A 22,951-nucleotide genomic window follows, 5' to 3' on the forward strand; every position below is an offset into this window, starting at 1 on the left:
GGCTCGGCGGAACTCTCGCTCCACTCCAGGTCTAACCAGAACTAAACCACAGCCAATTTTTTGGCATATCATTGTCACAGCCGTATACTGCATCAGAATGCACCTAAGACGTGCTAACTAGCAGGCTGCTATTCAGTTTCGCACGCGCAGCCGTGTTCAAGTTGGAAGTGGACGACCGCGTGTACACAGTCGATTACACTCGTCTAGAGCGGTCCGACGGGACTCCGAACTGCGCATGCGACGCCTGGCGGCAGCCGCTGGATTCGAGGTTGCTTGGTCAAAATCTTCACGAGCTTGGATGCTGCGACCTTTGCGGCCGACCGGGATACAGGCCGACGTGATTAGCTGGCCTCAAGCGCCGGCTCTGTGTTATTGAACGTGCGACAAAGCACCCACGCATGTTCGCGGCGTTATCGCATCGAGCGAAGCCATGACGCCCAGCAAGCAGTGTGGTTGTAGTGTGACATGCTCGCGACTCGCCTTACAGGGATCTATCAGTGATATTAAGTGCTCGAGACCCGCAAATCACGCAAGCCTGTTTCTCGGTCGGCCGTGAATGCCGCAGAGTTCATGTTGGTGGCGCTAGTGGCCAACCTATCTCGAACCTGGTGACTGCCGCCAGGCGTCGCTGAAGCTGGTAGTAGCGCCCATCTGACCAGTGTAGACAAGTGTGATCGAATCTGTAAATTTAACTCGCATGTGCTCAAGGGCATATCTGAGCAAGAATAAAAATTGTCTGCTGCATCAGAGCACAACATGGAATTGTGCAATCGACGACACTATTCCTAAATCTGAGCGCCGACAGCCCCTTTAAATTCAACCGCTAATGAATGCCCCGCGAAGAATTCTGTTCGTATTCGCAGCACTTAGGGACGAAAACGATTACACAGCATGCAATGTAAAGACATAAGCGTAAATACCATTAAATCCCTCACGGTGACGTCTTCACTCTGGGCGGAGCGGGATCTCAGAAGGGCCTCCGCCCCTTCCTGCCTGTGCACGTAATACGAGCTGTCGTCGGTGGAGCGGAGCAACTCGCTCTCCGAGACCTTCGCCACCTCGTCAACGAAGACCGTGACCTTCGCTGGGATGACCTCGGACCAGAGGGTGAACCAGTTCACGTCAGGCCGGGTGAACAGCGGTGTGATGTTGACCATGGTAAAAGGGAGGCCATTGTACACGATGCCGTTGACGCTCGCGCTTGCCTTGCTGCTACCGAGGGCAGAACGTTGCATGTGCAGCTCGAAGTGGACGAGCACCAAGGTCGGATGAACATGAGCCCTCGAGGTCGCTCGGAACGACGCTCCGCAGTAGTAAGCGATGTCTGAGTCCCGGGGCGTATAGCTTCTCTTCAGCGACAGCTGCCTGATGGAGCGGTAAAACGGCTGGACTGGCAGCATCGCCCCGGACATGTGCTACGGATGTAATGCTGCATGTTTCGATGGGAGTGTAGCAGGCGGAAACGCCCATGTACTTTACTCCGGAAATACTTGGCAAATCTGTTTCCCTCATTTTTATTCGAAGTCTATTGCCGCTTGCGCGCAGCCTTATCGTTTTCTGTTATGCCAGTTTGGGCGTGAGGCCCACCGACCGAGACGGCCACCTTCCTTTCGAAAGATCACAGCCGCTCACGCGAGATTACTTGATGCTCACCGATGCTGAACATGACTAATCTGTAATAATCTTCGTGATGCTTGAAGAGCGCAGCGACAACAGCGATAGTTCTCGAATCTTGATAGCCGCACACGCGCACTGGTATTTATGCCAGCGATTTCATTCCGTCACAAAGAAAAGTTCAGGAACAATGGTCCGACAAAGGCGAATGAATGCACTGTTCAGAATAACGACTTTTAGAATATGGTGATTCTCACAGTGCGTTTTTTTTAAAGCAATAGCGTATACAGCGGTCGAAAAGCCGTAGTAGTTGACACCGCGTGTCGGAAATAATCGAGGGCTGCGTAAAAAAAAATCGTATAATGATAATTTATGGTTCTAGTGATTGACGGCTGATTGGTGTGTGATAGACGATGATGAGTTTATGAAACCATCGTAATTAATTGAATAATTAAAGAACAGAAAAAAATTGAATAAGGGGGTTCAAAGGTGTCAAACTGCTCAGAACAAAAAGTCAATGCTAGATGATGGTAATTAAAAAATGTAGAGTGTGTAATTGATCAATTGATTAGTTGAAGTAATTAAAAAGTTTGGAGGACGCTTAAGGTTCGCCTTTAAAAGTGGAATGCGACAGCGTGTTGCAGCGCTGCCAGGGAGTCCACGGAACACCATAACCCGTTCGGCGCGACCCCTTGCCCGTTGGACAAATCGTCCGGAGTCTCTAGGAGGCCTCTCAAAGCCTAAAGAGTCGCATCAGCATCAGATGATGCACCGAACGTCGTGCGCTATCGCGTCAACTCATAAGCGCAGCATAGGAGTCCTCCAACGTTTTTGTGCTGGCGTTTCGATAGCACATTTTGTACGGCAGATCGAGACGACTGCACAAATGCATGCGCCTATCCTCTCCACGCAACATAAAATTTTAGGTTTCACGCGGGTTTGAACATGCGCCCCTTGGGTGCGCTACCAGAGGCCTGCGCGGCTGACTGAACAGCTCGACTATCGCCGCACTGTACCTGTGCATCTGTATAGGAGGTATTTCCACATGCAGAAATCAGTGGTCTACATTCAGTGTTCAAGAACGATGGCTTCATGCGAGAAAAACAGTCGCAGAGTCGAGAAACGCAGCAAAGAAACAAACGCTGTATGAACACTGGACGATGCGTGAAGCGCAATTAAAAGCTGGAGGGGACAAAGAAGCTCCTCTTAAAGATTGGTTTGGTTTACGAGGGGGTACCCAAAAGAAACCGGACTTATTGTTGTTTGAACTTATTTGTTCACATTTTAAGCACAGACCTTCACTCTCCTTCAAAGTATTCCTCACTTGCAATGATACGCTTGTCGAATCTTTCATTCCATTTTTCGAAACATTGTTTAAATTCATCTTTTGTGATGCTTGACAGTGCCTTCGTCGTTTTTTTCTTCACCTCAGCAACATAAGCGAAACCCTTTCCATTCACCTATTTTTTCATTCTAGGAAACAAAGAAAGTAGCACGGGGCAAGGTCGGGAGAGTATGAGGGTTGAGGAATAGGGGTCATGCCATTTTTGGTCCAAAATTGTCGTAGAGATAGGGCTGTGTGAGCAGGGGCATTGCCATGATGGAAAAACCAGTCACCCGACCGCCACAAATCTGGCCGCTTCCACCGCACACTGTCGCCCAATCGTTTCAAAACATCCAAGTAGAAAGCCTGGCTAACTGTCTGACCCTGGGGAACAAATTCTCAATGGACGACTCCTCTCACGTCGAAAAAACAAATCAGCATTGTTTTGAGGTTTGGTTTCACGTGACCAGCTTTCATGAGGCGAGGTGAATTTGAAGTTTTCCGTTGGCATGATTGTTGCTTTGATTAAGGATTCGATTCAGGAACACTTGAGTTGTCCCCATAGCATCGTACTTGTACGTCTTTCGTAATATTTCAAGAGTTTCCATTCAACTTTTTCATAGCAAAAATCAGAATTTCACCGGCGCACGCTGTCAACGAAAATCAGCCATTGCAAAAACGACATTCACACAAAATAGTCGTCACCCTAAAACTCTGTCTAAACTAGTCTGACCTCCTTCAACGACGGCACTCGGCCTACTGACTCTGGAATGTTCGTTCTATGCGCTCCTAGTGGAAAAACGCGGTACCACAGAAGCATTGCCAACCAAAAAATTTAGTCCGGTTTCTTTTGGGTACCCCCTCGTATTTTGGTTTAACGTCCCAAAGCAACTAAGGCTATGAGGGACGCCGTAGTGAAGGGCTCCGAAAATTTCGACCACCTGGGGTTCTTTAACGTGCACTGACATCGCACAGTACACGGGCCTCTAGAATTTCGCCTTCATCGAAATTCGACCGCCGCGGCCGGGATCGAACCCGCGAACTTTCGGGTCAGCAGCCGAGTGCCGTAACCACTGAGCCACCGTGGCGGGGCCCTCTTAAAAAGTATGGCGCGATAGCGTAGACTGATTATTGCCCATATATCCGGAAATGGTCGTTCTCGACTTTACATTCACAGACGCCTTCAGTGGCGTAAACAGCAGGGGGGGGGGGGGGGGTCCTGTGACCTCCCCCCCCCTTGAGAATCGTCCTGGGACTACTTGTTGGCCGGCATCCAATGCTACAGCCAGCACACGCAACACGGTGAAACCGCGGGAACGATGTGGCCTCTTCCCTTCCACAGAATGGCTCAGCAGAATCAGATGTCTCAAAAAAGTGCTCTCATAATTACAATCTGCCTACAATCAAAGGGCATGTCATGACTGCATGTGATTGTTTTTAACTTCAAGCCTCTCTTTTCTCCCATCTAGTCAACCTGCCCCTGAGATAAAGATGTTAAAAGGTAACCCTGCGCTTTCGAGGGTCGGCACCGCGCAGACCTTCGAAGATTTCTTCGCGGTCTTTTTCTTGTTCGGACCTGGCGAACGTTTTAATAGTGCGTGAGACAGGCGCTGACAGATGCGACTGTCGCCTAGGCGGCATGCATAACACTACTTCATATAAGCGGACCATCTTTATTTAAAAAAAAAAATCACTGAAACACATTGAGCAATGTCCATTGCCGTTACTTTCGGCTCCTTAAAATTTCTAGTCCGATTAGAAAATTGCGAATGTCCCTTGCACAGTCACGGGCACACGCCTCCTATGAGAGGGATTTCGAACTGTTTTACATAGTCGACACTCATTAATTCGAAATCGAAGGAGGGCGAAAATTTGTTGGAATTATTCGGTATGCGAATTAAGGAAACTATTTAAATGAACTTCATGCTCCTGGTACTAAAGCACCAGTTCGAATAAACCGGTAATTCGTATTAGCGAGATACCATTGTACTTGCTCAACAACTAGATTTTACCCAAGACGCCTCGTTCAAAGAACTCGGAGTCCCTTCCCCTCTGATTAGCTTTCCTGTTAAACTGACATAGCCCTCGTGACCAAGGCAAGACTTTTTATACTACAAGGGTTTACTGGTAGTGAAGCCAGAATAAATCAGAAGTTCTAATAAACAACATTTCGTATCTTACACGTATGTGACGAGTAGGATTTTTACCAGTGGCCTCAGTCTTCAACGTTCGAAGAACAGTGAACCTCCACATACGCTGATAATATGCTCAACGCAATATGTGGCATTTCCGAAAGTGTGTGTGTTATGTTGAGACATCTGTACACGCTGGCAAAAGAACTTCCCTGCTGTCTGCGCGGAAAGACGCATATTGTAGCTGTCATGTCATACAGTCCACTTCGACACACTTTTCCCTCCATTAACTTCGCCAGGACCGTCTTCGGAACCAATTACAGCAAAATCCATCATTACTCGGAGTGCCGTTATAAACCAAGCAACACTGAGCTTGAATCTTTGGCAAGAGAACACGGGCGGCTTGTTAGAACAGGTTTTTTTTTCTCTTTTTCAAAATCATGTTTATGTGGCGCTATCCAGCAGCAGTACGAGCTTTCAGCAGTTCACAAACATCAAACTCCTGCTTCGCGACTGCCAAGAAGCTTTTACTTCTGGACGTGGGCTCCCTTTTAGGCTGCATTCTAAGATGCCATTCCGAGACAGATTCGCCGTTTAAAAGATTCGAGGGAACGCTTAAGCTACGCCTTAAGGATATTCTGCAAGACGTTGATTACCAACAGGGAAACCAGACATTTAGGAAGGAGGCTTCCTGGCTTCTTCTAAAATTTTTTCAGCCCACTATCCGGACTCGATATGCCGGCGGTGACAGTTGGCAACTCTTGTAGCTGCCAAGGTGCATCTTCTTAGTCGCACGCTTCGTACGTCGCTCGCATCGGGCGCCGCTGTGATGACGGCCCAGCTAAAGGCACAGCTCCACTCGCACCAGTAGTCGCCCTTGCCTGTAGCGAGTGAAGGAAGGAAGGAAGGGAAAGCTTTATTTGCACTAGTGTTTTTTCCTGCGGTTTGGGGGCATCTTCAGAGACGTCTTGGTTCTACCCCCAGGAGCCTTCTCTGTCGAAGTCGTCCGCCTCTAATCAGTGGTCGGTTGCCCTCAGTCCAGGGCTCCGCTGGCCACCGCCGCCCGTTGAGCTCGCTGCACCAGACCTTGTTGGTCTTCACAGCGGTCGCTGGACAGCAGAGTCTCCCACTGCTCCGCACTCGGGTTTTGTATTTTGGGGACCACGTGTATGTTTTGGCAGGCCCATGTGATGTGGTATAGAGTGGGTTTTTCGTCGCACCAGGGATATTTGTCCGTGTATATCGTAGGGTACATTTTGTTTAGTATATGTAGGTTTGGGAAAGAGCCTGTTTGTACTAAGGTATTTGTTTGGGCTTCAGTTTTAGCCTGTTTGTAATTGTCTCCAAGTGACAGCTTCCTCTCTGCTGAGAGATTTGTGTGGTGGGGGATATCGCATTCTTCTGCCTCTATAGTTTTGTAGTATGGCCGAGTATTCCCTGGGTCTAGAGGCACTTTCTGGGGGAAGGGGGGGGGGGGGAGGGCACACAATAAATGGAATAAAAAGTATGCTCACGCAGCTGAATAAGAACTAGAAAAGACGAAGTAAATAAGACTGCCAGCAGCTCTGACCACAGCGACGTCGAAGAAGACGAATGCTTTCACGAGTGCCATTGCGTCGCTCGCGCTCTTGCATCCGTTTGTGCACGCTCGGCAAAACAGGTCCCTTCTTCCAGCAGCTCTGCGTCGGTCCTGCGTGGACCACTCGGCAACACGTAAGCGGACACACGCCCCAAGGACTAACGCGGCGGTCGCAGGCTGTTTCGGCAAACGGCTGTGTATGTCGCAGTCAAGATACGCTTACCGAATTTGAGGTCAGCGGCACCACTCAGTCCTTGCGAGGAAGGGTTAGCCCGTAGAGACACTGCATCTCATGCAACTCTGTACTTGGCCTCTAAAGGAGTGATGTCTGCCTTTCGAGGGAGTAATGGCCGCGGTTTATCCCCAAAAAGGACTAAACTCGCACAGGCGTCGCTGTAAGGTCAGCGCTCAACACTGCGTTCTCCTGGTGCTTCTTTGATGATGATGATGTCCTCAGGCTTAATGGCACATACCCACGGTGGGGGATTGGCCAGGGTGCGTAGCTGATACAAACGCACTCATGTAAGTACAAGGAGTGGAGTATTTGACTCATTCTTCTTTCCCCTTCGTTCTTTTCTTCTGCCTTTCACTTCCGATGTTCACGGACGCGAACGCACGCTGTCGAAGATTCACTCTGCCGCTGGTCGTCGCCTCCTCTGCCTCCCGTTTTCCTGCGCTGGTTGCCACCTTTGCGTGCCGCCTTTGTCAAAAGTCGAGAGCTTAACGCATTTACGTTTGTGCAGTGCCGTGTAGCTCGCTATGCATCGCCACGATTCCAGATCTATTGAAGAAGATAGGAACTGCTACCTTCGCTACTCGAAAATTTTGGGCGACCGCATATCCTACAAGTGCCCTACACTCTGAACAGAGAGGAGTAAAAAGGGAGTAAGCTGTCTTTTAGCGCACCGCTTTTATTCAAGCGGATACGATATAGAGGACAGCTTCACCATCATCATCATCAGCCTGACTACGCCCACTGCAGGGCAAAGGCATCTCCCATGTCTCTCCAATTAACCCTGTCCTTCGCCAGCCGCGGCCACCATATTCCCGCAAATTTCTTAATCTAATCCGCCCACCAAATTTTCTGCCGCCCCCTGCTACGTTTGCCCTCTCTTGGAATCCACTCCGTTACCCTTAAGTACCTGCGGTTATCTTGCCTTCGCATTACATGCCCTGGCCACTTCTTCCTCTTGATTTCAACTAGGATGTCATTAACGCGCGTTTGTTCTCTCACCCACTCCGCCCGCTTCCGGCCTGTTAACGTTACACCTATCAATTTTCTTTCCGTAGCTCGCTGCGTTGTTCTTACCAGCTTAATCTCTTCTTACTCCCATATAGGCTTATTTGTGTTTCGAGTGCACTGTGCAACATAGCACATTCATCGAAAATTAAGCTTGAATCGAAATGGAAGATTACCGATTTGCCCTTTCTTCGCAGAAGGCGGCATCGCACCCTTCTCCAGCGGCAGCCATGTTGAAGCAGCTGGTGCTTCTGCTGTGGAAGGATGTCTCCGTCCGCCAGTTCCGCCGGCACCTGCCGGGCTTCATCGGCCAGGCGGCGTTCGCGCTGGTCGTCCTCTACACGCTCAACAGCGACATGCCGGGCGAGCCCGAGGCCATAGTGCAGCACGGGGTGGAGCTGTGGCCCACCGCCACGCCGGGCGACAGCGCCGAGTTTGTCCAGACGACCACCAGGGAACAGGAGGAGCCGCAGCGGAGGTCGACGCCCCGGTACACTCCGTGGCACCGCCGAGAGCATGGCGACAGGCGCATGCCGGCCCGGTTCTTCGATGCCCGGCACCCGTTGGACGGCTGGCTCTCCGGGCCGGGCGCACGCGTGGAGCAGCTCTGCTATGTTCCCCGAAAGCCCTACCACGCATCCATCGCAGAGAGCGCGGCCACCATGCTCAACATCTCCAAGGTGATGTGGTCCACCGAGCGACTCCTCTTTTCAGAGCATAGCTCTCTGGCGCCCGTTTCTGCGTTTCGCGGCGTCGCCGTTGTCCGTTGTAACCACCAGTGGACACCGCAGTCATGCATTAAGCTGCGAGACCAATGGAGCGGGAGCTTGGAAATCGAAGGAAAGGAGCATAACAGCCTTCTTGGAACAGTGGACACCTCAACAGTGCTTTAAGATACGTGGCGGGGGTGACAGATGTGCGCCGCACGCGTTGGCATTAACAAAGTTGTGCCATTTTAAGGAAAGGAAGTGTGAATAACTGGCTCCTTCGGTCAGTGGACACATGAATCGCGCTTATAGGTACGTGGGGTGCTGAGAGTGAGATGTGGGCTGTATGCGTTAGCGCTGATAACAGTGAGCGAACTCTGCGATCAACCACTAACTGCCACCCACCAGGATGGCAGGGTGCATGGGGACTTTAATGTACACAAACAGGAATTTCTTGGCACTTAATTATGCAGGAGAACATCCCGTTCCTCTCGCTCGTAACACCTCCCGCGGCTATGACAACCTCGCGAAATACTTGCACAGACCTCGTCTTTGAGAAGCAGGCATTGGTGCAGCAAGTCGAGCATATGTCTGTCTATATCTCCGACCACAAAGCTTCCTTCATGACAATCAAGAACTGGTCGTGGAGTGTTTTTTAAAGAAGGAAAATATGTAAAAAATAACAAGTTGCTGTAGTTGTACATGCGTGCCTTGCTGAAATTATTTGCCTCAACCCATCGAAAAACTGAAACAGCAGAAGCTGCGCTCAAATTTCGCATTAGGAAGTGACGTAATCGTCGGAAATTTTTGGGGGCTACCTGTCCTTCCAGATATCGATATATTTAAGAACTTCATCCGAAACATTCTCCGCCTACCTATATATTAGAGCTAAAACACTGCTAGCTGCTTTCTCGGCTAAAGCCGTCGGTTGGGTGAAGCCTTCTGGCGGGTCACGTGACTAAATTTGTAGCGGATCTTTAAACGGCTGTGAATACATTTGGTAACGGCCCTGAAGATTGGCATACCCTGACATGGTCAATGCCCAAATATATCATGGACCACCCGAAATTTGGCTTTAAAGTGAGCTTGGCCGAAATTGAGGAAAATTGAATGATGGGCTTACGGGGTTTAACCTCCAAAAGCGACTCTGTATATGAGGGACACCGTAGTGGAGGGCTCCGGGTAATTTCGACCACCTGGGACTCCTAAACGTGCACTGACATCGCACAGTACAAGAGCCTCTAGCATTTCGCCTCCATCGAAATGCGACCGCCGCAGCTGGGATCGAACCCGCGCGTTGCGGGTCGGCAGCCTAGCATCAAAACCACTGAGCCACAGCGGCGGCTTTTAATTGAATGGTGGGTTCCTGACTGGTAGTATGGCACGTCCCCAAAGTGGCGCATGCGCAGATATGGAATAGACCACCCGAAGTTCGACTTTGAAGTGACCTTGGCCGAAATCGACGAAACATGAACTGTGGGCTCTTGAGAGGTAGTATAGCGCGTACCAAACGTTGCCTGTGCACAAATATGACATGGACTAGCCAAAATTTTCCCTTGGAAATACGTTGGCCGAATTTGACTACCGGTGAATCCGGGTGTGCTCGGGTGGAATACTAGCCTAAAACATCAAAATGGAATGAACTGACTTTTAAAGATGTGGTTTGACCACCCCCGAAATTTGAGTGGCCCACCCCTGAAGGTTTGCAAATTTAGTTCACACACGTTCGGAACAGACCTGAGACATACGGAAAATTGGCTTGGCGCTACCTTAAAATTTGGGTGGCCCACATCATAAAATCTGTTCGACTGAGTTCACACACGTTCGGAACCGACCATGGGACACCCCCAAAATAGTTATGGTTCAGCCCCCGAAATTGGGTTAGCCACCGTGTTTTCGCATAATACTTCGTGCTTAGCAATGCTAAACCGCCAGACATTTTTAACGGGACAGCGTCAAAGCTCCTGCTGTGTGGAAATTCCGGCGTCGTCGTCGGTGTCAGCGTTATAAGCGAAAAATCCGTGGATAAGCAACCTAGGTGAGCAACCTAGGTAACGTCACCTTGTGACGTCATTCACAGCCATCCTACCCGATTGTGACCAAACTGACCACCGTGGCAGGTTATTGTTTAGTCGCATGAAGTTTCCCAGGGGGAGAAACCTGGGCCGCGCAAGCCCCAGCAATGGCAGCGCCTGCCATCGCAGGGCTACGGCTTAGCCGCTGCACCAATACGCCTGGAGTGGTGCGAGGGCTCCCCGGGATCTGTAAACGTAAAGTCGAGAACAGCCAATTCCGCATATCAGGGCGTTAATCCAGTAAATTAATTGCGTAATACCCTCAAGGCGGAGCTTTAGTGCCCCCTCAAATTTTTTCTACCTGCATAATGGTATATCCGTCTCTCTGCCTTTCCGCCTTGTATATTGTCTGTCTGTGTGTGCGCGTGCCACTGCAGACAACGTTTTTGTGTGTCTGTCTGTCTCTATGTCTCTGTGTGTATGGCTGTCAAAAGCGTATGTGTGACTGGATTGTATCTGTGTGTCGATGCGAATGTATGTGCTCAGTCACTGAAACATTACTCTTTTTCGAATGTTTAGGATGTTGGCGAACGGCGCTTTAAGTGGGCAGGGCCGTAACGTCGGAACAAACATTTTTTTTTGCGAATGAAGTGCTTAGAAAGTGCAGTTGCAAGGCTCTGTAAGTTACGGGTGCAATGTACTAATACTACGTTACAAGCATAGGTAAAGGACGCACCGCATGAAAGAGAGGCCCAACTCGTTGCGAAAAACAGTGCGTCTTACGTCTAGAATAAAGGGAAAGCATATCGAGCACACGGTACAGTCAATGGTCAAAACTAGAAATCCGCCTTTTTCACACGGCTTTTCTGCGCATGCGCGCCTCTTCTCTTCCAGCTCCACTGGTTTAAAATGAAACCGGCTGCTCCTATTGCGCATGCGCAGTTCATGTCAGTGGCAGGAGCATGCGACAGATAGCAGCAGCTGTCAAGTTCACACTGGCCAATTCTCAGGAGCAGTTTGCTCCTCGTGGAGCCAGATGGCGCCTGCGTTTTTCACGAGCGTTTGTTTTCAACCAGTAGCAGACGAATTTTCTTCACACCCCAGAGGGCGCTACGTGTTGTGAAAAAAGCGGACTGACAGTATATTTATAGTACTGAAGTTGAGATGCGACAGCTCTTGATTCAATGGCGGAGATGACTGCTAGAGGGCGAACAGGGAAGTAACTGCAAGCATCGCGTCTGCAGGTGCATCCGTTGAAAGACCATGAGGATGTGGTTCCTTACTTCAAGAGCATCGAAGACGCTCCTCCAGGAAGCCTCATTGCGGTCGTGTTCCACACGGCACCAGTGTCGCCTAGGAGAAGCCCACGGCTTCCAGTAGCCGCCTTCGATGACTCGGCCTCTGAGGAAGACGAAGCTGGACGTTGGGAACTGTACTATGAGGTACGATAGCTGTGTCCTCCCTGGGGTATCTCCCTGCACTCTTAAGACCGAACCATGAATCCATTCCTAGTTTAAGCCAGGATATAATACGAAGTAAACTATTGGAAAGAGCAGTGCCCTGAAAAACATTATTCTACAGGATGAAAGCTTGATATGTACCCCCTTTGCCAAAAGTAACCGAGCAACAGGTTTTTGCTTCTCAACCGTACAACGGAGCATTTAGAGCAGCCCTAAAGACCGAACGGTGCCATAATGTAAGGACAAGGTCTCACCTTTCTTTACACAGAATCAGAGCTTAAAGGGGTAGAGACACCAAATTTTTGTGTTGTATCTCTGGGTTGTAAATAATGCGTAGCGATTCAGTGAGCATGGAACACCATCTTAGAAGCATGAACTCGCATTATATAATTAATAATCGTATTATTTGTACCCAGCAGTTTCGGTTCGTAGTTGCCAGGTTTTGCCAGGCTCTTTCATGACGTCAAAAACCAGACAATGCGTTGTCACGTGGGTCCGGAAAGCCGTGACGTGTAGGCATTTCGTCTGCTTGACACGCACGTGGTGCGCGTAAACACGGAGAGCCGGGCGGAGGGCAAGTCGAACAGCTCCGAGTCGGAAAGAAGAGTTTTATTTCGGCGAAGACACCGATTATGAGGAATCGCGGGATGACGCAGACGAGGAAGAAGACGCCGCGGTTCGAACCCCGACAACCACTTCATTTTTGATCCGCTGGCCAGCGATTCCGAAGAGGAGGCAGGCGTCAGGCCCGACGCAGCTCAGATTGTGCCAGCGAACGCCGAGCGTGTAGACAACGTCAAATGGTAAAGGCGCGTTCACACTACTCCGACGATCGGCCGATTTCAGTCTGGCGATGGTCGGCGGCAGCGATTTTCGTGCCGTCGGCGCGTCTGTCACACTGCGCAGACGCCGACCGAGCACCGGTCGTCGCCTGACGAGCGCATCGCCGTCGCGTCGCCGAGATAGCAGCCGTCGGCCGACCCGTGTGTCACACTCTGCCGACAACAGCGCCGACCTCACGCCGACGTTGTCCCATCCCGACAGCTCGACGCTGCTTCTTCGTGCGCGCTGCTCGTCTGCTAGCTCCATTGATGAAGGCGTCGTGGAAATCGAACTTATCTTCTATAATGGGACGAGTTCGCACTAAAGCGATGTGAAGAGTAGGCCTTTTATTATAGCACAGTCGACTTCCAAAACGCCGTCAACTGCGGAAGCGAGACCACCTAGGCCTAGCGACGACTAGGGCAGCCTGGGACCAGCGCGCAGTTCAGGCGCGTTCACACTAGGCCGACGGGACCCCGAGGTCGACTCGACAGCGACGCCGACGGTCGCGTCGGCCAACCTGGTCGTTCCCCGACTAGCCAGTCACACTGCACCGACGACGACGACGACGCCCCAACGACCAAGCGTCGTCCTAGTGTGACAACGCCGCCGACCAAAACGAGACCCGTTGGCCGACGTGCCTTGGGCATATCGGTGGCCGTGCGAAAACATTCACCGACCAAAAACAAGTAGCGAGCTCAGAGCGGGAAGTGCAATCATTATTTAGACAAATAATGCACGCGCAGCAACATTCATCAAGCCATATGGCCACTTGGCCGACGCGCCGCACTGATCGTCGCTTGCGAACTGCCGCCCCACTGCAAGCAGGGACACGGAGCGGTGAGCATCGCTGCGCCGCTCTACCCAAGCTCCGCCCGCAACCGGTGTCGCACTTCGCCGCCGTACAGCAGTCCCTCAGAAAGACTGCTCGAGCAGCGACAAAGCATGCCTGCTTATGTTTCGAGCTAACGGCATCGCTCGCGGGCGCTCCGGGTGTTGTGTATCGTGGTGCTGCCGCTCCAATTGTGTATCACACTACTGCCGCTCCAAGTGCCGCTTCCCGTATGGTACCTTCTGTCTGGCCTGAGCATCGTATTTCGCTCAACACCTCATCCCCGCGTCTCCGCGGCTCTTCGGTCCTGGCACGTACCATATGCATGTACGAAGCTACACGCGGACACTGAACTCTGCACTCACTCTCTCTATACCGACTGTCTGCCCCGCTTGTACGCTTTCGCTCAATAAACAGTTTTGCCTCAGACTCCGACTGGAGAACACATCACTGGCGACGAGGACGGGATCGCCGTGATCCCCAGCGCGCAATTGCAGTCAATAGCTGACCGCCTCAGGCAAAGCTCCTGGATCCGCTCCAGCCCTGCACGTCCGTCGACATGGCAGCGCTTCTGCCTTCGGCCACGATCGGAGAATTCTCGCCCGCCGAGCCTTCCTCCTGGCCAGTCTACTTAGAACGCCTCGAGTTCTACTTTCAAGCCCACGACATCCAGTCCGATGAGAAGAAACGGGCTTTCCTCTGCAGTGTATGCGGCGTCGACGCGTATACTCTGCTGCGCTCGCTGTGCGCACCCAAGGCACCTTCGGAGGTTCCCTTCTCAGAAATCGTTTCCTTGCTCGACACCCACTTCATCGGGAAACCGTCCGTCACCATGGAACGATTCCGCTTCAACAAGCGAGACCAGCAACCTGGTGAATCGGTGCCGGAATATCTCGCCGCTCTTCGACTGTTAGCCCGCCACTGCGAGTTCGGGGATTGGCTGGATCGACTTCTTTGCGACCGCCTAGTCTGTGGCCTGCGTGAAGAGCCTATCCAAAGACGTCTCCTGGCTGAACCGGACCTCAAGCTGTCGAAGGCCATCCTACTGGCACGTGCTGCGGAAGAAGCAGCAGCCAAGACAGAAGAGGTTCGCCGCTCAAGGGTCCCCTCAGAAACGCATCAATTGCAACGGAACCCCAAGCGCCCGGACGTCAAGCCCGCCAACCATCCTCCGAGTCATCAATGTTGGCGTTGCACCGGTGAGCATGACGCTCGTACTTGCTCCTATCATTCCGCCATCTGTCGCTACTGCGGCAACAAAGGTCACCTGGAGAAGGCCTGCAGGAAGAAGGCAGCAAAAGAAAAAACTTCCAAGCCTGGTCAACACCGAAAGGAATTTTCTCGCAAAAAAAAGTACTCTCGTGGACGCAACCATCATATTTTGCAATCAGCTGATCCAGCTCAAGACGTAAACTCTACGGCATCAGTCAGCTTTCATCGCGAATTCCAAGACCGCAAGTCTACGAGTGGTGCCAACACCATCACTTCTCCGGCAGTCTGCGTGGACGTCCTGATAAACAGTAGGCCTCTAACCATGGAGGTTGACTCCGGGGCCGCCTGCACCATCATCAGCGAGAGGACCATGGAGAAACTTCGGCTCTCAAGGCAAGACCTAAGGCCATCCTCTCTACAGCTGCGCTCCTATACAAGGGAAAGCTTGGAGATTCTGGGATCATTGGAAGTTGCCGTCTCATACAGAACGAAGAGCACTCGCCTTCAACTTCTCGTTGTCCGAGGAAATGGCACCAGCCTGTTGGGGAGAGACTGGTTTTCTGCGTTGGGAATATCGCTCTGCGGAATAAACCACGCATCTCAAATCGAAGTTCCGCTAACCTTGCTGAACGCCGTCTCTGAATACCCAGAAGTCTTCGCTGAAGGACTAGGGAAGAGCAAGGGACCATCCGTTCGTATCGAGCTCAAGGCTGAAATCGCTCCCATCTTCAGGAAAGCACGTCAAGTTCCGGTGGCTCTACTGCCCAAGGTAGACGAAGCCATCGACGTTCTTGTACAGGAAGGCGTCTACCAGCCCGTGCGATCCTCCCGATGGGCGACACCGGTAGTCTGCGTCGTTAAGAAGAACGGCAAGATCAGGCTGTGTGGTGATTACAAAAGCACCGTTAACCAAGCAATCAAGATGGAAACATATCCTCTTCCAACCATCGATCAGCTTTTTTCAAACCTTGCGGGGTGCACTGTATTCTCACAACTAGACCTCAATCAAGCCTATCAGCAGCTTGCCGTGGATAGTGACACAGCCGATCTGCTAACAGTCAATACGCACCGGGGACTGTTCAAAGTTACTCGCCTGCCGTTCGGAGTGTCGTCCGCCGTAGCCATATTTCAGCGCTACATGGAAGAGCTCCTCTCGGGACTACTTGGGGTCCACGTGTACCTGGACGATATTATAGTGGGAGGTGAAGATGCCTACGAGCACAACAAACACCTGCGAGATGTGCTGAAACGCATAAGTGACGACAACATTCGTCTGAGCCGAGAGAAATGCACCTTCGGCATGCCGGAAGTAACCTTCCTTGGATACCGCATTGACGCTGCCGGTATTCATCCGACCGAAGAAAAGGTCGAAGCCCTTAAAGAAGCTCCCAGTCCAAGGAACAAGCAGCAACTTCAGTCTTTTCTCGGACTGCTAAACTTCTACAACAGATTCTTGCACGGTGCAGCTCACGCCCTCGAGCCTCTATACCGTCTGCTTGCAAAGGATCAGACGTGGAGATGGCGCAAAGAAGAAGCCGACGCTTTCAAGCACGCCAAGGAACTTATACAGACATCCGATGTCTTAGTCCACTACGACGTGCACAAGCCGCTCACGCTTGCCTGCGATGCGTCTGCCTACGGCATAGGATTTGTCCTTAGTCACGAAGACTCTACCGGACAAGAATCTCCAATTGCATTCGGTTCCCGTACTTTGAGCTCGACCGAAAGGAACTACTCTCAGACAGACCGAGAAGCTCTGGCTGTCGTTTCCGGTGTCAAGAAGTTCCACCAATATCTGTATGGCAGACACTTCAAGGTCTACACTGACCACAAGCCGTTGCTGGGCCTGCTGCATCACAGTCGTCCAATACCTAGCGTACTTTCACCGAGGATGCTTCGATGGAATTTACTCCTCGCACAGTACGACTATGAGCTGATCTACCGACCGGGACGTCAAATGGGCAATGCTGATTCACTCAGCCGCCTGCCGCTGCCCTCCACAAATGCCGAAAGTCCCATTATGACAGATGTCCTGCTGCTCGAAAACCCCCCAGAAGCCTTTGCAAATGCATCCAAGATTTCTCAGCTGACAAGGAAGGACCGTGTGTTGTCGCGAGTACTCAAGTGGATTCGTACCGGATGGCCAGCAAAGGTAGAGGACCAGTTCCAACCTTACTTCGTGCGCCGCGACGAACTCTCCGCTTATCGTGATTGCATTCTGTGGGGTTCCCGAGTCGTGATTCCACCGCAACTCCGCATGGAAGTGCTTGAGCTACTTCACTCATCACACCCAGGAATCGTTCGCATGAAGGGACTCGCGCGAGGTTACGTCTGGTGGCCGAAACTCGACAGCGATGTGGAGAACACCGTCCGTGCGTGTAAGACCTGCCAAGAATCCAGGAATGCTCCACCCCGCGCTGCAGTCCATCCCTGGGAACAGACTACGAGACCGTGGTCTAGGCTGCACGTGGACTTCGCTGGACCAGTCCAGGGCAAGATATTTCTCATCGTCGTGGACTCGTTCTCAAAATGGCTAGAGGTCGTTGTGGTGAGGACAACTTCAGCTGCAGTTGTTGTCCGAGAACTCAGACGGCTGTTCGCCACACACGGACTTCCCGACGTCGTCGTATCTGACAACGGTTCTGCATTCGCATCAGCTGAATTCCGGCAGTTCCTCGCCAGGAACAACATTCGTCAAGCTTTAGTCGCACCCTACCATCCGTCTTCTAACGGACAGGCCGAACGCTTCGTTCAGGAAACGAAGAAAGCTCTTAAACGACTGAAAGGGGGCGACATCGAACTTCAGCTCAGTCGTTTCCTGTTCCAGCAGCACTTGCTGCCCTGCACGACTACAGGAAGAAGCCCGGCGGAGCTACTGTTCTCACGTCAGCTAAAGTCCGCCCTAGATTACTTGCACCCTGATTCCCAGGAAGGCAACTCGCAACGCGACCAGTTGTCGCGGAGGCTCCGCGCTGCACCAACCCGCAAGTTTGAGCCTGGTGACTCGGTCTTTGCTAGGAATTTTTCGCCTCATGGGTCTCGGTGGCTTCCCGCGATCATCCGCTCCTGCAAAGGACCAGTGTCCTATGAAGTCGAACTACTGGACGGTACGTCCTGGCGTAGGCACGTCGACCACCTTAGAAAGAGGGACTATAACCTACCCGATCTTCCTCACCGTGCACCTGAACTCGAACTGCCTGAGCCGCATTCAGAGTCAGAAGACCAGGACGAACAACCCGCTAGCACTTCGACCGAGCCAGACGCCGACTCACCTGAACCCGGGCACAGCCGCTCCAACTCAGAGAACGCGGATACCTCCGACAGAATTCCTCCGGCGACCGGCACCGTTCCTCGACGCTCCGCCCGAGAGAGGAAGTTTCCTTCTCACCTCCGAGACTACTACGTCTAAGGGGGGAGGAGTGTTGTGTATCGTGGTGCTGCCGCTCCAATTGTGTATCACACTACTGCCGCTCCAAGTGCCGCTTCCCGTATGGTACCTTCTGTCTGGCCTGAGCATCGTATTTCGCTCAACACCTCATCCCCGCGTCTCCGCGGCTCTTCGGTCCTGGCACGTACCATATGCATGTACGAAGCTACACGCGGACACTGAACTCTGCACTCACTCTCTCTATACCGACTGTCTGCCCCGCTTGTACGCTTTCGCTCAATAAACAGTTTTGCCTCAGACTCCGACTGGAGAACACATCACCGGGCGACGAGCTCTTCTGCTGCCTGGTTGCCGTGGTCGTCGCTAGGCCTATAGCCTCTTCCACATCGAAGTCGCAGCGGCCGGCGCTTCGGAAGTCGCCTGCGCTATAATAAAAGGCCTACTCTACACATCGCTTTACTGTCAACAGCATCATCTCACAATAAAATAATAGTATGGTAAATCTCCACGACGTCTTCAGCAGCGAAGCGAGCGGGCGCCAGGCGAGCCGGACCGCAACGTCGGGCCAGCGGCAGCTGCGAGGCGGTTGTGGCAAAAAGTTTGCTCGTAGCAGAGTCGTTACCTTTGCCAGCAGCTCAGTATTCGTCAGCGATCCTCAAAAATGACACATTTTTCACATTTCTTATCCCAGGGTTTATTATTTACGTCAAGAACACACTTTAGCTCCTTTTTATGACGCCGGCAGACGGGATCCAGGCTGGCTGGCCGGCCGGCCGGCATGCTCGGCGTACTTCACGTTCGCACAAGAAAATACATAACATCCATGATACTAGAGAATGCTTCCTACATTAGAGCACGGGCAATATGCCTCTGCAAAAGTGGATCTTTCGGCAACGACATCGCCTGCGGCAACGCCGGGCGTAAAGCATCATCGCACTCGCGAGCGTGCAGAAAAAAAAAAAAAAAGACTCGTGAGCACTCGTAACCAAGGTTGCTAGGCCGCGAAACCGCAAAACTTGGTCCCGTACGTCAGAAAACTGTGCAATGACGTAGGAAATACTTGCTTGTGTTTTCTTCTCTGTTCCTACGTCACATTGATGCACTAGCGATGCCTCAGACTTCAAGAGTGAGCATTTTCACAAACTTTAAAATGAAATTAAAATATGTTCTAGACCTCCCTTAAATTTAATACTTCGCTCTTATGGTCCTCACATACAAAGGAAACGTATGCCAGTCTTTTGTACAACCTTGGAATTTGATATCTCTACCCCTTTAAGGGCTGCCATGAGTGCTTCGCTACGCGGCTAGGAAACGAACCACCTGTACCCCGTTACTTTCGGCAAAGACTGTACTATTGGGGACAAAAGTCGTATACTGCATGCTGCGGGAGCCGGAGCAACGGAAAACTGCGTTGCAATGCGGCATCTGGGATCGAGACAGCCAATGCGCGACCTTTATTACCAGCAGGCATGTCGCTTGGCTCGTTTCAATGTTTCGTGCTTTAGCTCGCCAAAATGCCGCAGTTCTCCGTTGCTCCGGCTCCCGCTGTGTGGAGTATGCTACTTTTGTCCCCGATAGTACATATACCTTCCGACAGCAACCGCGAGGCTCATTCCAAAATTCCATCTTCGACGCGTACAACGTGAATGAAGTTTCATTGACACGCATATGCGACCTTTTCTGTAGGTTAAAAGGATTCCAGCAAATGTCGGGCTCTAAAATTCTGGCTTTTGCCGAGAGTTTTCGCGTCAGAATAACATGGCTCTAAGTTTCAGGTTTAGGCCTACAGAGTAAGCGTTCTCGGACAGCAAAAGCTCTGGCCTGGTGAAGCTCTAAGGGTGATTTCTGACAACGATGCAATTAACCTTCAAAATGGCACCACAGGCTGTTACTGCGCACAGTAGGTATAGTCAGATACAACTTAAGTCTGCAGTGAAGCTCCGCCCACATTCAGGAGCACCGCACAGAATTCCTCCGCAAAAGAAAAGTAGTCAGTTGGTGGAACTTTTCTTGTATACTTATATAGGAAGCTTATCACAAGAAAAACAAACGTGATAAGGGCTTGAGTTTTGATACTTGGCTTGTTTAAGATAGTAAAGCATTAAAAAGCTGACTTCGTTTATGGTTACGAGGCCAGCGGAGTTATTCAGGGTGCATGGTCGTTTTACCAACTGCTGTTTTGTTAAGTTGTATCATACCACAGTAACCACCCTGGTGCAGAAACATCTTAACGGTCGCATGTCGCAAGACGCCGGACCTTACACATGGCTGAAACTCTTTTGGGTTGTGAATTTGAGGAGAAATACGTTGTCATGTACAGGGCATCCGCCTCTTGTCTCGGGTTCGCAGATTCGAGTGCACGATATTCAGTTCGATGTGAATGTCCGCTACCGTCGTTTCCTGATGCTGCCCGCTGCGCTTAACTTGGATGCATTCAGCGAGATGACGTACCTGCTGCCGATCCAGTACGCTGTGGAGAAAGCCTTCATAGAAGTCGTCAGTAAGGCGAAGAACGAGAGCCTCGATTACGAAGTGAGTATTTCAAGAGCAGAGAAGCATAAAAAATCGTCGAAGAATAAGACTATTTAGATAACGTGTGACCGCAAGTCCAAGCTACGAGAGGAAAATAACTACACGAGAATAAGAATGGGCTGGAGTACATTTGACAGGCACTAACAGATTATAAATAGCAATTTACCAGCATTTCCCAAGAGTAAAGTATATAACACCTGTATCTCATCGGTGCTCACCTAGGGGAAAAAACCTGGAGGCTAATGAAAAGGGTTGAACTGAAATTGACGATAGCGTAGCCAGCGATGGAAAGGAAAACGATATGCAAAACTCAAGGGTAGAAACTTGGGCGAATTGGTAACGGTGATTTATGGTATGCGAGGTAGCGCAAAACGGGACAAGGGACAGAGAAAGACGCACACAACACAGGCGCTATGTTGCCTGTGTTGTGTGCGTCTTTCTCTGTCCCTTGTCCCGTTTTGCGCTACCTCACATACCATGATAGGCAAAACGTTAAGGGACACGAAAAGGGCAGAACGGTTCAGGCACCAAACTGGACTTGATGACATCCTAGCCGAAATTACAAATAAATACTATAAGAATGGGCAGGGCATGTAGTGCGAAGGCAAGGAAACAGCTAGTCCCTTAGTGCGTTTAGGGCAAGGAATGGATTCCAAGAGGAGACAAGCGTAGTAGGTGCAGAAAGACAGGTGGGCGGAGTAGATTACGAAGATCGTGGGAATAAAGTGGCCGCAGCTGACACAGGACAAGGCTAATTGGAAGGATTTGGGAGGTACATTTGTCTTGCAGTGGATGTAGCTAGGCTGACTGTGATGATTAAAGGAGGGTCAGCCCTAGCTAGCGCTTCCTTTGATCATGGCGTAGGAGGGAAATGGCTCCGTAAACTGAAGCAGGAGTTCAAATTAATCTGCGGTGCGGCGGTGGAAGACGAGAGAACGAAAGGAGTAGTACGGACGAGAGGAGAAACGTTAGTCCACGCTGTCTTATGTGGAGGAGATTAACTCTGGCATGACGTGGAATGCGCAGATCAGATGACCACAGGTAAGGTATGTGTCAGGCTAACCGAGGGTGTAGTCCCTGCAATCCAATCTCTACTCTGAACTACAGGGATTCAAGTGTACAGACGAGATTGCGAAGTTATCTCGGGTAGGTGTACTGTGGGTTTTAACGCGACAGTGCTAAATGCGAAAATCAGCCTAGTGGGTTAAAGGTCACGTGACCTTGCGGCCTCGTAACAACCTACCCACCGGATAGTAAGCAAAACTGCGCACTGTGGCAGGTGGCAGTTGATCATTGGTCTCTCGGGAAGAGAAACATTGGTCACTCAATGCCCACCACTGGGAGCACCTGCCATCGCACGGCAGTGGCGCATCGTTTAACCGCTGCACCATGCGCCTCGCCTGGAGTAGCATGGGGACTCCCAGGGATCTAAGAATGCTAAGTAGAGAATAACCAATTCCGCATATATGGACATTAGCCTATCAAGCTATTGCGTCATCTCAGTGCTTTTAGGGCGAAGTTCATGCAACGGCACGCACCTGCGACAGGAAAAACGGCTGTGGATAGCTAATGTTCGAAGCGCATCCACGTTAGCAAACGCACCACTCGGCGTGTTCGCTTCGCCAATACACCAAGACGCCAGGCTGCATAACCCTGCCTACGAATACTATCTTTACAAAATTTAAATGTGCCCTCACGTCCAGTCTCTACACATCAGTCGTGACGGTGGCTCAGCGGTGACAGCGACGCTGCCGACTGCTCGGCGCACGGGCTATCTTGCCAGACCGGCCGCACCGGCCCTCGAAAGCATCGCATGCTGTGTGGGGTTGAGGTCACTCAAGTCCAGGCAGCATGCAGTTCTTAGCGAGAACTTCGTTGTCGGAATCAGGAACGGGATCCATCGTAACGCTGGTGTGAGCGTAAACGAAGCGACGGCGGGTGATAGAGTCCTTCGACGTCCGGAAGGCGGTAGTTTTGAGTTTTGACAGCGCAGCACTTGCCGCGAGCAATCACGGAGTCCGCGTTTCCGCCAGTTTACACCAATTTTCTCCTATTTCGTCGTCAAAGACTTCCGAGTATGAATCACAGTGACGG

The 22,951-nt window shown here is 51.3% G+C and overlaps 1 protein-coding gene across 1 annotated transcript in view; it reads left to right on the top strand.

Moving 5' to 3' along the window:
• The first annotated feature begins 8,119 nt into the window (after positions 1-8,119).
• Positions 8,120-22,951, top strand: part of LOC149365928 (phospholipid-transporting ATPase ABCA3-like) — a 53,641-nt gene continuing 38,809 nt past the window's right edge. Inside the window, exons 1-3 of the mRNA XM_089569451.1 lie at positions 8,120-8,569; positions 11,856-12,053; positions 20,675-20,857. Coding sequence (XP_089425577.1) covers positions 8,120-8,569; positions 11,856-12,053; positions 20,675-20,857 — 831 coding nt within the window. The remainder of the gene's footprint in view (positions 8,570-11,855; positions 12,054-20,674; positions 20,858-22,951) is intronic.

This window comes from Amblyomma mixtum, chromosome 1, assembly GCF_055824585.1.
Source record: "Amblyomma mixtum isolate Tamu chromosome 1, ASM5582458v1, whole genome shotgun sequence".
Classification (NCBI taxonomy): domain Eukaryota; kingdom Metazoa; phylum Arthropoda; class Arachnida; order Ixodida; family Ixodidae; genus Amblyomma; species Amblyomma mixtum.